The sequence below is a fragment of the Gymnogyps californianus genome, chromosome 2 (genome assembly GCF_018139145.2).
Source record: "Gymnogyps californianus isolate 813 chromosome 2, ASM1813914v2, whole genome shotgun sequence".
NCBI lineage: Eukaryota > Metazoa > Chordata > Aves > Accipitriformes > Cathartidae > Gymnogyps > Gymnogyps californianus.
In genome coordinates, this window is record NC_059472.1 from 148,743,961 (window position 1) to 148,758,776 (window position 14,816).

At 38.6% G+C, this 14,816-nt stretch overlaps 1 protein-coding gene across 2 annotated transcripts in view; it reads right to left on the minus strand.

Moving 5' to 3' along the window:
- The window catches only part of ARHGAP21 (Rho GTPase activating protein 21), a 121,667-nt gene that overhangs the window by 18,063 nt on the left and 88,788 nt on the right, over positions 1 to 14,816 (minus strand). For both annotated transcript variants that reach the window (XM_050891502.1, XM_050891503.1), the window contains one exon: positions 11,940 to 13,890. In XM_050891502.1, the coding sequence (XP_050747459.1) occupies positions 11,940 to 13,890 (1,951 nt within the window). The remainder of the gene's footprint in view (positions 1 to 11,939; positions 13,891 to 14,816) is intronic.

Genomic DNA, 14,816 nt, shown 5'->3' on the forward strand with positions numbered 1-14,816 from the left:
TGAACAATTAAAGTACAGGAAGGTTTAGCAATAACAGCCCTCTAAATTGTCTGGAGTGGAAAACATAATAATTTTTGAAGTTACATGTTAAAAAAGCATACCCTCCAAAAAACTAGCTGCAAACTAGAAACATTAATAAAAAGGGAAAGCAAAAGAATTCACAGCAAACCTGGGATACTACAATTCAAAAAAATTTCTAAGTTTTACTTGCATCCACAGTGATAAATTACAAGCATTTACAGACCTCTTCTCTACAGCAACTAGGAGATAGGAAGAATCTCAGTTACACTTCCATTTCAAAACTACAACAGCTCACTGTCCTATTGCCTTTTTTCATTTGCTCAGCTTCCCTGCAGCAAACCCTGAGAGAAGCACACTAACGTTGACTAAGGAATATAATCACTTGCTGTACAATTAATTACTTTATAGCACGCAAACTGGAAGCGCTCAGCTTTAAGTTATTTATGTTACAGACTTATCTCAAAATGTCACAGCTTTACTCCCAAAAGTTACAAAAATGCTAGCGCTTCAAATAAATCTGTGCAAGCTGTGAATACAAGAGTGTTAGGCAACACTATACAGTTTCCCACAACACTTAAATCCAAGAATTCAGCTGAGGAAAACCACTTTCTAAGTCCTTGAAAGCAACAATAATTATTCAAATTATTATTACTTCACAGTGGATCTAATCCCCACATGAATCTGAAAGTGGTTTCAGAAATATAAAAATTAAAGTGGTTTTAGAAATAGGCAAGCTTTAAAGAAACTGCAGATGACATTGGTACAGGAGGGAAGTAACCCTATTCAATCTCTGAAGAGGTTGAAGGTCAGCTAATAGCAAGCTTTTACATAATATAAAGTGATTATAGAGCAAACCACAACATACACCATACGAGTTACTGCCTACTAATTTAATGCACTGGCAAGCTCCACCACCACTGTCCAATAAGAAACAAAACCCAAACAACTACATATATCCCTTGTATTTTGACTTTTCTTTTTAGTGCTTGCAATATTTGTCTCCCTTTTCACTTTCCTTGATTAATCGGTGTATTTGCACCCCAAAACTCCTCGCACAGCATATGAAAGGATGTGTTTGGCTCACCAATCAATGAAAACAACTGTGTCCGAAATGCGGTGAAGCGTACAGAACAAACAAGCCAGAGCAGAAGCCACACAAAATAATTCTCTTTCAGTTTGTTATCTCATGGATTACCAGTGTCCCTTTAAATATTTGTAACAAAAAGGTCAAAGACTCGAGGACTACTTAAAGTTTTACTTTTAATTTGAGAAAAGGATACAAATACAATTTGTTCTGCATTACTGTCTATGAAGTGACCCAAGAGACCAGCCATCGGAAAATGAGCCAGCATGGTGACAGAACACGTCTGGCAAAGGGGAAGATGCCACTTGTCACCTCTGTTAGAACATGAGCACGCAACTGGTCAACAGTTGCAACTGGTGATTTTCAGGAAGAGCCTTTCAATGCAAAAACATTTATGGGGTAAGACACTGAAAACTTGTAATAAACAGGCAACACAGCTCCAACTACAGTTAACTTGCATTAACTGATCTGCCGGCTAAAGCAGAGAGAAATTCATGTATCCAAGTAAATTTGTATTGCAGTGCAGCTGGAGATCAGGGACCTACAAAGAGAGGGAGCATCTGTACACAATGTAAGTGATCTGGAAAAATACTGACCTTCTGACTCTGCAAAGACACAAATTTACACTGAATGGGCTCAGAGGCAGAACTAGAGCTTTCAAAACTGAGGATTACATGGGTGGGAAAGGATGACAAAGAGGACATACTATTCCCACTCTGTAGATGAGGAACTAAGGAACAAGTATTAACCAATTTTTCCAAAGATTCAAAGGAATGAACACCAAAAAGTCACTGAAAAAAAAGCACAGATCTGTATCATACCCTATTATGCTGCTACAATGCAATTTTATCATGATTTATATAATATGTAATGGCTTTGTTTATATCTGAATCTCCTGGAACACTCCTTCAGGATTACACATGAAGGTTTGAAAGTAACAACCTGAACACTTGAACACAAGAGGGGGCACATTTTGAGAACCTTAAATATAATTTAAATGAATCACAGAATTATTCAGGTGGGAGCGAACCTCAGAAGGTCCCCTAGCCCAACCTCCTCTTCCGAGCAGGGTTAGCGCTGAATTCAGACCACATTGCTCAGGGCTTTTGTCCAACAAGTGCCACCAAACAGAGGGGAATGATCTCTTCCCTCAATATCCTGGCTGTGCTCTTATTGATGCAGGCCAGTACAGTGTTAGTCTTCATCACCATCAAGGTACCGGTACCACTGCATGAGGTTAGCCTATTCCAGCAGCAAGACTTCACATTTGTCCTTGAATTTCAAGAGATTCCTATCAGACCATCCCTCTAGGCTAAGTCCTTCTGAATACTCCTTCGCACATATTGACTGCACCCCCTAGTTCGGTGTTGTCTGCAAACTTGATGAGCGTATTCCACCTCCTCCCTAGGTCACCAATAAAGATATTAAACAAGACGGACTCTGAAGAACACCACTTGTAACCAGCCTCCAGGGAGAATATGAACCCTTTGCCACTACCCTTTATACCTGACGATCTAGTTTTCCTACATATCCAGCAGTACACCCATCTAGACTACGGCACAAGGATGGCATCGCAGAAAAGGTCAAGAGCCTTGCTAAAGTCAAGGTTGGTGACTCCCTTGTGTTCTCCTCTCATTCACAGATCTAATCATCTCATTATAAAAGGCAATCACTTTGGTCAAGCACTATTTACCCTTAGTAAATCCACACTACCTATTCCAAATCACCTTCTCCTTCATGTGCCCAGAAATAAGTTCCAAGAGGACCAACTCCATGATTTTCCTAAGGACTAAGACAGGGCCGATTGCCTTCCCTGGATTCTCTTTCTCATCCTTTTTCAAGATGGGTGCACAATTTGCTTTTTTCCAGTTAATGGGGATCTCCCCTAGTCCTCATGATCCTTCAAAGATGGTAGTATCTCTGCAATGACATCAGCCAACCCTCTCAGCCCTTCAGATGCATTTCATTGGGTCAGATGGACACGTATGGGTTGAGCTGCACTGGAGCTGTCATAAGAGTTTCCTGTTTATCCAAGTTGGTTGTGATGGTGAGTTTTGTTTGGTTTTGTTGGGTTTTGGGGGGTTTTATTTTGGGGGGTTTTTAGGGTTTGTTTTGTGTTTGTGGTTTTTTGGGTTTTTTGGGTTTTTTTGTTTGTTTGTTGGTTGTTTTTTTTTTGTTTTGTTTTTTTTAAGGAAATGGTTTAGTTAACTGAATCATAACATATAAACACGGAGAGCAAATTCACAGACTAACTTTAGTCCAGAGAGGCTAACCATTAGGGATGCTTGGGCTATCCTTAACAGAGAAAGGTGCTTTCTCCCACCAACCCCTGGGGATTCAGATTGCTCAATCTTTCTTCACTGGTAATAGAAAGTGACTGGAAAAAACTAGCTTCCCAAGGCTAAAGTCATCTTTCATATTTATTCCCCTTCGGACATGGCAGTCTTGCAAGCAGCATCTCAACACTTCAGGAGACTGTAAGAAGGAATTGTATTATTTAGTAAGTGTATTGCAGACCACATTACCATTTAAAACACTTATGAGGCATTTCAATTTAAACAGACAATGTGAATATGTGGCTACAAACCTTAATTCAACAAGTATGTATTTTATCAAAGACTATTTATTATCTGATTTAAAGATTCAATTCATAAAAATGTAACAGCTGTGCAGTAACACACACTTAAAACAGCTTTAAATTGCTTTTCATGTGAAGAATGTGGAGACAACATGGACCCCCAGACACACACACACATAAAAATCACTCAACATACAATTTCCCAAACTGCATACATTGAAGAGATAACTGTACTTTAATATTATTGGCTTTCTGAAAACCATATCCAATTCTTGGATTAGGTATGTGTTTAAAGATGCCCCTGTAGTACTTAATGCAATTTTGGTTACTCATAGATCTTGTGGAATCATAACAGTGATTGCTCTTTGTAAAAAGCTCAGCCTTCTGCAGAAGGCTACAGGGAGGTAACTTATACTGCTGTCTCCAAAGCAAATGGCTAGAAGAGTCACTAAAAACATTATCTTCGTTCAACAGAGACACAGATGTGAAGGTTTCTATATATTGAGATGGCATCTACCTGACAGCCATTACAGTAAGTATTTTAACTATTGCCTATTTCTTCACTAATTCTCTCAAACAAGAGGTTATGGCTTTTGGGGTGTAATTTAAGAATGAATCTCACATGGCAAATTCGTTTGCTTATGGCAGAAAAGGCGGCACAAAACTATCACGCACTCATTAGAAGAATGAAAAAAAATAATTAAAAAAAAAAATCTTTTCTTTACTGAAGGACAGACAGGACATACCAGTGACACGAACAGACCCTGCAGCAAGACCGGCTTTAGAGGCACTCCCTTACTTCCAGCCCTTGGATCCATGCCGCATCCTTGGCCTATCCAAGCACTCCATAGTACACGATACCATGACAGGCTTTGCACCGTCACAATGCACAACACTACCTTGGCCCCAAAGTATTCTTCTCAAATACAGTACATGAAAGTTTTAAAATCTTGTCCTACATCTAATACCTCCTCTGTGCCTCTCAGTTTAGGTTTGCTCCAGCTTGCTATAGGCAGCACTTCCATTATGGTATAGCCACATGGACCAGATCTCCCTTCCTTCACCTCGGCGGCAGGCAGGACACCACGGGTCAAGCAAAGGCTGCTGAGGCACAGGCACAAGCGGAGCAGGGGAGAGCAGAGCAGGGGGACAGTGGCCACAAGGAAGAGGCACCAGTGAGAAGAATGCAGGAAGAAAGGAGAGAGGACAGACAGGATACCGGAGGTAGGAAGACAATCTTCATCCACACACAGGCAAGGAAGTTAATAAAAGGTCTATCTCAGAGGCTCCTCATCTCCAAGAAACCTCAAAAGAAGCTGAATTTAAGATAAACACAGACATACTAATATAGACAATTTTTCTTAAAAGCCTGTCAAGAAGACAATCAAATAAAAAGACCATGTATACAATTTCACCTGTGTAGTGCGAAGGCCAGAAATAACCAATAGAACAAAAATGAATTGTTCAATCATAAATAAACTATATGGAACGAACCCTGCTATCACACAAGATAGCAAAAAGGACTAATAAATACCTCACAGCAGTGACTTTTTGTTACAGATCTTGAAGTACAAGCTGCTGCATCTTATACTTCAACCTGCAAGGGTAAAAGCTCCAAGCCTAAAACACATGATTTGGAAAGAAGATACACTATTGCCTGGATTCATCATGACCTTTAAAAAGTTTTTTTTTGTTTGTTAGTTTTTAAGTACTTCCAGCACTGACAACACTGATTGTCTTTACAAAGAACTTCTTCATATATCTACTTTACGTAATTATCCTCATGTAGCCAAAAGAATATAATGGAAACATGTCTGCATGCTGAGCACATTCATTTCTGTAAGCCACAGAAACACAGGACTCGAACAAGCCCCCTGAATTATCAAATCCAGTCCTCTGCTAATGCGCTCATGTAAATAGTATATTTATTATACTGACTGAGCGTCACACAAACAGAAAAAGGCTTCCCAAGGTTATTCTTCATGTGAGACTATTCTGAAAACCTTATCTATGGCAGTTTGTTGCTTATTTCAGTGTTAAACAAATGTATTTGTTTACACTTTCTACACAAAGTAATACAAAGCAATTCTAAAGGTTCCTGTTCACAGTATTACCCCACCACAGAAAAAAAAAAAAGTACAATTCTCAATATACTTTTTTTTTTGACCAAGAACCTTGATAGCATTCCTTTAGTATATCACTATAACTTAAAATAATAGTTACAGGTAATAAAGATGATTTATGCTTTGAAAATATTACCCATTACCAAATAAATCTGATGCTTCTACTCAATTAAAACTCTTCTAGATGTTATGGATTATTGACTTCAAATTTTAAGTTTTAATTAAAAAAGGATTTTTGAGTTACAGAAGCATTTAAATGGTATTTAAAATACTAATTTGTAATTTTCTGTCTTGGCTGCTATGTTTCAGAATACCACAATTTTAAAAATTGTTCTTTGGATAAGAAACACTGAAATTTTCAGCCTGGAGCAATAGCGATTTAGCAGGCCAAACTGTAAAATCCTGAAGAAAAAAAAAAAAAAAAAAAGACGACTGATACTTATCTTAGAAACACTGATGACATGTTAAAAGCTGCGCCAATGCTATCACTAAAATAATGGAAGCAACAGTCCCTCAAAAATGAACATGTCAGCTCTAATATCTACTGCAGCTACATTTACATTTTCATAGTTTGGAATAGCTAGGCAGTAACTTGTAGAAAAAAAACATCACAATGGCTGAAGATTTTCATATTCTTCTTGACTGCTAACAGTTTTTGCTAAAATTAAAGTTTCCTTAAAACATGCCATATCAACCATCTGTATTCAGCCACTATTTGCCCTTAAGGTATCCATATATTTTGGGTTGACAAGCCACGATCTCTGCCTCAGAAGTTTGAGGTTTTGAATTTCTCTCTGCCTGATGCTGATCTCTTCTCACAAATAGAAAACAGAGCACATTCTTCCAATTATTTCTTTATTGCATGTGAGAATATTTCTGGTTGTTTCCCCTAACCTTTCTCTATTCCTACCATCATAACCCTTTTCATAGTGTGTTGTGCAAGTGCATCAATTTATTTTCTAGTTTCAAGAATAACTGCATCAGTAGGTGTGTATTCACATTGTTGTCTTCTCTACCAGAGCCTAAGCAGCCTGCAGAGAGAGGCGTACAGACGTAGGGGGAGGAAAGGAAAGGTATGGCACGTATTTCACTAAAAAAAAAGGCAGTAAACTCATTACACTTCCAAAAAGAGTACGTGGAGTTATGTACATGACTGATCATTTAAAGGTAGGTACTGATAAGGTAAACCCTATACACCTCTACTTTCAGTATTAGAGAAGATGAATGCCATGTACAATAAAGATGCCTGAAAAGTTTAACTAATGCTGGGTGTTTTAGAACATTTCACCTCCTAATTCCTTAGTTAATTTACTTGTAAAAAAAAAGTAGTAGTATTTGGTAACAAAAAAAAGAATTAAAAAGAAGGTTGAGCAGAATTCACTAGAAGCCAGCTAAATTTATCCTATCTGTTAATCAACAAGTACCTGAATACTTCTATTATGACAGAAGTTTGTAGAAAAATAGATATTGGAACACAATAAAAAAAATTTTGTTTTTGAAAACTAGCATGATGATCAGCTCTTAAAGCAAGGTGAAAGGCAGAGTCTGCCTGATTACTAGCACAGAAATCACTATGGTTGTTTGCCTGCACTAAGGGTAGAAGCAATAGAGAGATAAAACCATGAGTGGCATGGAAAGGGTGAACCAAGATTAGCAGTCTGCTGGTCACTCTTACAACATTTGTATCAGAAATTCAGCCAGCAGGAGATAGGTTTTAAAAAACCACACACAGACACACACACACAAAAAAGGGAATAAATGCCATGTTAAAGCTGTGAAACTCCTCGCAAATCTTTATTTAAATCAATACAGGGTATTGGATAGAAAAATTTTACTGTAGTACAAAAGAGAATGGAGAAATTTATGGAGCACTTAAAATCACATTTGGCTTGGGGATGTTGTAAAGTACAAATGGTTGGAGAATAGAAAGTACCAACATTAAAGTATCATATATCCTTGTCCTGTTCCTGCACCTTTTCTTAGGTATCAATTTCAGCCAGAGAGGACACTTACCTAATTTTTACAACACTTTGGTGTTATCAAAGTCTGGTCAAATATTTTTATCTGGCTAATTTTCTCACAGTTATTCACAAATTAATAGGGGAATGAAGTGACCTAAAATTTTTCTAGGGTAAGGATGTACTAGATATTTTCAAAAATGGGATCACACCTCTGAGGAAAAGTCTTTGTACTTATCTGATGCTATTGCATGCCTAAAAGAAAAGCTCTATAACAGGATGACTATAAACTTGTTTGATTTGAAAAAAAAATTTAAACTTCAAGATTATGTTTATTAGGCTAAGTATTTTAAAACATATCCATTTAAAATTAATTTTCATGTGACAACCCACTGCGAAGTTGGAAAGAACATTCACCCAGTAGTAATGGCCAAAGCACTAAACTGCACTGGCAGCTAGACATACTGCAATCAGGTTAAGTATTGAAGCAGTTTCTCCATTTCACTCATACGGGTAATTCATTCAACTCAATCTGGGAGTTGGATTATCCTTTTTTTTTAATTGCTTTCTACTCTACAATAAATGGTGTAAAAAGGAAAAAACAGTTTCAAGCTAGCTGCAAATCTCAGACATGCTCAGACATGCACACTAGACATCTATGTTTAAGAAATGTATTAAAATAACTATATTCTGAATCAACCTTTTCTCGATAGTTACAAAAATGTTAAGTAGTATCCTAATTTCCATCCCAGTGCAGGTTAACACATCCAAAATTACCCAGCAGGTCAGAAATTTATCATTTGCTGTTCTCTAACAGAGAAATTGTATACAAATTGCAAGTCTGAAAAAACGTACGTTAAACACCACAATCGCTAATATAGTCACTGATAGAGATAATGGTATTTTTACTAGTCTAGAGAACAGGTGAGACCATTGCTGGGTAAAAGGAATAACCTTTCATTAGACTAACTGGTATAGTTTGAAACAATAGAGAGCATTTCAAGAACAGAGCCTTTCTTTGGACCCGAAATAGCAACAGCAGCTTTCCAAGCTAACCACAATACCCTGCATTTAGTAGCACGTGGAAAGTACTGAAGCCTGCAGTACCAGGATATGTTTTTCTGTAAAACCGGCAGCTTCCTCATCCCCCAAGAACATCTGCCTACCTGAAGAAGAGTTTGAACACATAATATCTTGCCTAATTTTTTCAAATAAATCAATTTCTCCTATAAAGGATATTACATCTACCTACTAGGTTTGCCCTGAACAGATTTTTCATTTCTATTAGCAAATGCAAACCAAAATTTAATCTCCCTGCTTCAGAACAGCCTTTTGTGAAAGGACTAGTGTCAAAAGGCAGTTCTTCAGCAACCCACCATAATCCCTGCAAGAATCTGCCATAAGCAAGCTCGATAGGAACTCTGCTTGGATTTCTGTTAGTGGTGCAGGGCACTGTGCTACTTACAAAGAGCTAAGATCATCCCGATGTTGTGCTATTCTCAAAAGCAGGTTAGTCACAAAATACTGCTGCAGAAGCCAACTGTTCCTGGCTGAATTTCTACCAAAATACAGTCTGGCCATATCTACTACTTTTAATGAGCAGAAAGTGACAAAAAAAATAAACACACCACAAAGTATTTAAAATGGCAATAATATGTAACCTTGGAAGACATTTATTCCCCCCAAATTTACATTTTTACACTACTCCAAACATCTACTGTACAAATAACTTCAGTAAGTGCATTTATGAAATGAACCACATCTAATAAAACCTAATACTGCAAAAAAACCCCAATTATATTGATGTAAACGTAAGGGAAGCAGAGAGGTTGCCAACACCAAGGTATGTCTTTATTCAAAGTAACATCCTTCTCAACCATCAGACAGAGGGGCGGGGGCAGCGGGGAGAGAAAAAGAAAAAACCCAAACCAAAACACAAAACAGAAAAATCCAAGTGATTTTCCTTCAGAAGAGTTAAATATCCTTTAACTGAGTTTCAAACTAGATCTAGGGTTTTATCTGCCTGATTAAGCCAGGCTTTTAACAAGTGAAGCTGTAATTAGGCATAATGATAGTGGAACAAGCAAAGTTAGAATCATGCGTATTAATTCTAACTTCGGAAGATGCCAACTCTTAATGGCATTTGATGCTCTTCCTATTCAGAGAGGGTTATTTCATCTTCAAGGTACTGGAGCTGTGGTGGTAATTTTCCACAGCACCTGTATCGGCACAAGAATTTCTTGCTAGGAAGACAGCCGCAAGTACTGTGTTGGCTCAGACCGTGCCCACGCTCTAGCAGCACCACTTTTTAATATTTCTGGAGTATTCAGGAGGTTTTGGTCCAAGAGGCTAAGGAGCTCAAAAATTCACACAATTCACACCACGGTGTGGTGTTATGCCAAGAGGCTGTAATGGAGAGTTACAACTTTGTTTCTTCTGAACCACTCAGCTGTTACCAGAATGCAGTACAATTGCCATGTTTAAGGCTTCTTTGAACTTTAATCATCACATTTCTCTAAAATCTAGAAGCAAGCCACATGAGTAAGAGTTCATGGCAAATCTTTGCCAAAATCAAGATAGGAGATTGTGCAGAAAAGGTCGGGCTTGATTTTGACAATCTTGATCTTTCACACGACATTTAAATTGTACGGGATTAGAAAACTCCCAGCAGGCACTCCTAAGTGCTTACAAATACCACACATAATCAAGTGCCCAACATTGACTTTAGACATAGTATTAAAAAACCCTGCACTAAGACCAGTTACATACCTTACAAACTTGTACTAATCCTTAAAGAAAGCTCGACAGGGTCTAAAGAAGAATCCAAAATTACAATGATTTTCTGCTAGCTAAGAAAGCATTTTTGTTACGTCTTAACAAAATTCTGTCAAAAGAACAGAATTATATCTTTTGTATGATTTCCATTCTTTGATGCACACAAAGCTTCTTCACTATTTTTGGTTATTTACTTTAAACTAGTAGCAGGTATTATAGATAATTCTAGGGGAAAAAAATCACTGCTGCAGATCCACAACAGAAGACAATGGTGCTAAGACAATGTATCTGTAACTTCCTTAACCTAATCTGTAAAAAAACTGAAGAGTATTAAGAAGAGTTCTTTTTCACATACGTGAGTTTGAGAATCAAAATTCAGTATTTTCTAAATACTTCCAACACTGAATTCAAGAACACACAGTCAGGTATAAGTCAACCCATGTGCAAAATGGTCCACAGTCATCTAGACTCCAAAGGATTAAACCAGCCACAACAAAAGAAAATCCAACTCAACAACAGCAGGGCAAAGACAACACAGGCATTGACTACTTGAGTAGAACAGAAATGCTCTGCCACTGAAACTCTCTCTTCAGCAGATGACTATGATTCTATGACTCCAATTCCTCACATACCCAAAACTGGATTTTTAATTATTTTTTTTCTACTACTTACAATCCTTCCATGAGTTCCTCTTTTCTTCCAAATCGTCTCAACAGTGCTCAGCCCCCTTCCTGTAAGCTCCCTGTAATTCCAGCCCTGTTTGTGTCACGGCCCACAGACAAATCTTTGTGTGTCTCACATTCTGCTTCCACAAACCCTTTAATTCATATCCACATTAGCATCTTTACTTGGAAATTCACGTCATTTTATTGCTATCCTTTCACCTGAAACAGCTTTCCGCTATCCCATATCAGACTCAGAAAGCTTTCACCTTACCTATTCAGCTGACAAACTTTTTCCCCCACAAATCACCCTTAAATGGATCTCTTTACTGGACTCCAAATATATTTTATACTAGAGAAGTAAAAATATTTTGAAAGGTGCTGCAAATGCTAGTTGTCCATATACATAACATCAGAGCATTATGTGGAGTGATAACCAGATACAGTTATATAATGTAGACTTCTCCATGGGGTAAAGGAAAACTCTAGAAAACTATTACATCACTGTAGACTTTTTTTACACTGATCCCCCAGGACTCCAAACAAAACAGAACATTTTTCCTCCACTGAAGAATATTTTTAGTTTTACCAACATAGTATTAGTCTAGATGAGAGAAGAGCCCCCATGCCCCTCAACCTCAGGGTTTACAGGAACAGCAGTCAGCTACCCGGCATGGTGCTCTCCATCATCTTTAGCAGAGAAAAGCATTTGATGTACACTGGAGTAGTTTAACTCACCAATAAAGGGAATAGAAGCCAAGGAGTCACCAGGTGGGCTGGAACCTGATGCTTTCCTTTCTTCTATTCTTTTTATGTGGACTTCTCTCCGAGCATCATTAGGTAACCAACAGGTAGTGTCTGAGGCTGCCTCTTTGTCATTTACAGCAAGAATGTAGGACTGATGCCTCAAAGGCTGTGGAGTTTGGTGGCCAGAAGGTGATTTGTCCCGCATGACCACTGTGTCTTTGTCATTTTCCTGAACATCCGTTTGCAGAATTTCAGGCTCATGGACCTCTTCCCTTTTGAAATCATGAATCTTTTGTCTGATGGAACCATCTACGTTGTCAGAGGTAGTTGAACTCTCACTTGTTGGCTGAACAAGTTTGGTGGAAGCTGGAGACAGAGAGGAGGGTTGGATGGTTTTGCCAGTTTCTGTTTTGTGATCTGGGGCACCTTCTGCTCGGATCCTTGACTGTTGGTTTAACAGACCACTCTGATGCAAGTGATTTACTGTTCTTTGGTCTTTGCTGGCAATAGCATCCAGGCCCTGGTTAAGGGGAAACGATGGTTTTGCTGCATAGGGAGCAGAGTTCTTCAAAGAGCTACTTTTAGAACTTCTAGCTGGAGTGAGAGACAATCTCTCTTGTGAAACAGCTGTAGGTTTTGAGACTCCCCCAGGAGTTTGCAAATCTCGAGAAGGCTGTAACATTTTTGCATCTGGTGGAACTTTCTGAAAATGAGAACCAGGCAGAGAAGCTCTACTACCTGTTCTCCTGTTGTCTGAAATATAAGCACTCGGAGCCATAGAAAAATTTTGACCTCGAAGGGACATATGAAATGCACGCTGTCTAGATCTCTCATAAATACCTCGCCGATCATCTTGTTCAGTAAACCCTGTCCACTTGTAAGTCTTTCTCCTATCTCCATTTGTATCTGCAATCAGATTCTCAGAATGAAAATTTTCTAGCACTTCACCCTGTTTGCTGAGATAATCCCATGACCGAGCCCTGTGATTCCTAGCATTCACTGAAGGTGAAGTTAGAGTATCTTGCGAAGCACTTCGTGGCCACTCTTTCATCAACACGGGATCTTCAAGTCTTTCCTGGGATACACTTCTCTGCCGGATCTGAACAGACTGTGGAACCCTGTCGTGAGAGGTGCTCCTGCGCCGTACCTGTGAAGCAGTGCGATTTGGCACCACTTGATTATAATCAGTTGTATTCTGAGAAGCTGCTCTTAAACTATCTAACCTTTCCTGTATTGTTCGGGAGCCATACATGTGCATGCGTCTATTATCAATGTACTCTTTGTAAGTTTTGTAGGTCTTCCAGTCTATATGCTGGTGGGAGGTTGGAGAACTGTAATGATTAGTAGAGACTGAGGGCGAGTCTGTGGCTTGAGCAGGAGGTCTAGTGCTTGGGATTCCTTCTGGACATACTACATAATTTGAAGCTTTACTTAGTGTTCCAGTTGGATCAACCGACCTTGTTATTGGAGTCTGTGGAAGTACAATGGCAGTGGACACTGAAGAAGATGGCGACGTGGTCCGTGCTTTTAGACTGGTTTGATCTTTTAAGCCATATCTTACTTCCTCTGTCCTGTGTGATGGACCAGCATGATTATTTCTACAAGATGGCAAATCTACAGCCTTCTCAGAAGGCACAATAACAGTCCTTACGGTTTCATTACAAACACACACGGCTGTATTTGATTTTGCAATGTCTGTTGGTGATGGAGGCACTTGTATTTCCATTCTGTAGGCCCTCTCTGGCTGTGTCAATGCCCGTACTGGTCTACTGACTTGCTGTTTCCCCAGCAAGAAGTCAGAAGATAGCTTGTCACCAGCTTGTGCCATAACAGCAGCTGTGGATGTCAGGCGTGGATAACATATTGGCGGTGGTTCAGGTATGTTGTGGGCATTACCACTGTAGGCTTCGTTGCCTTTCAGGTAGGCATCTTGGGAATATGCCTGTGGAGAGAAGACTAAGTGAGTATTCAGTAGCGAGGGAGATGGAAAAGTTCACCATCTAGCATTTGTGCGATCGAGCTTCAAGACAGGGAACACAAGTACAAAATTCACACTATCTATAATGTTAGATAAAATGTTAGTTAAAGAGATAAAAATAGCATTCCATCCCCTTAATGAGCTGAAACAGAACAAGCAAAATCATTACATACATTCCCTCCCTCAACAATTAAAAACTGATGACCAGTTCTAGGAAACACCGCAGGTAGGGCACGGAGGCAGGTTTCCCAAAATCCATGAGCACAAACCACAGTATTTTTCTCCCCCTTAATCTTGCTTTCTATCATGATGCTTCACACATTCTTCCTGTTTAAGCTTTGCATTGCTGGAAAGCAGAATTTCACAGCAATTGACAGGTTAAAACACTGCATAATAAATTCAACTAGCACTAGAAAATTCTCTACCCACTTAGTGTATAAGAGAACGCTGTTCACTTAATGTAGTACATATGAAAAGTACACACAAATATACATACACACACTCCTCTAAGATGTCTTCTACATAAAAGCTACTGTTCCTAAACATAAAATGAATAAATTGAAGCAGTAACATCTTTGTTGTGAGCCAACACCCTATAAGTCATCGTACATTTTATAGGAGACAGCCAGTACACGGCACACAAATCTTACTGCAAAAATGTTAATAATATTTAACATTTTTAACTTCAAGGTACAAACAGTATGAAAATTCATACATATTCACTACTGTCCACACACTATTAAAACACAAACTAAAATCTCAATTTTCTTAGTGCATTTATTTGCACCTTTATGTTTAAGAGCCTGACTTCTGAGCAAAAATGGTTATATTATACTTAGCATGTTTCTGTAGCGTTTTAGAAAAGCAGCATTTATCATTGTGAAATTAAG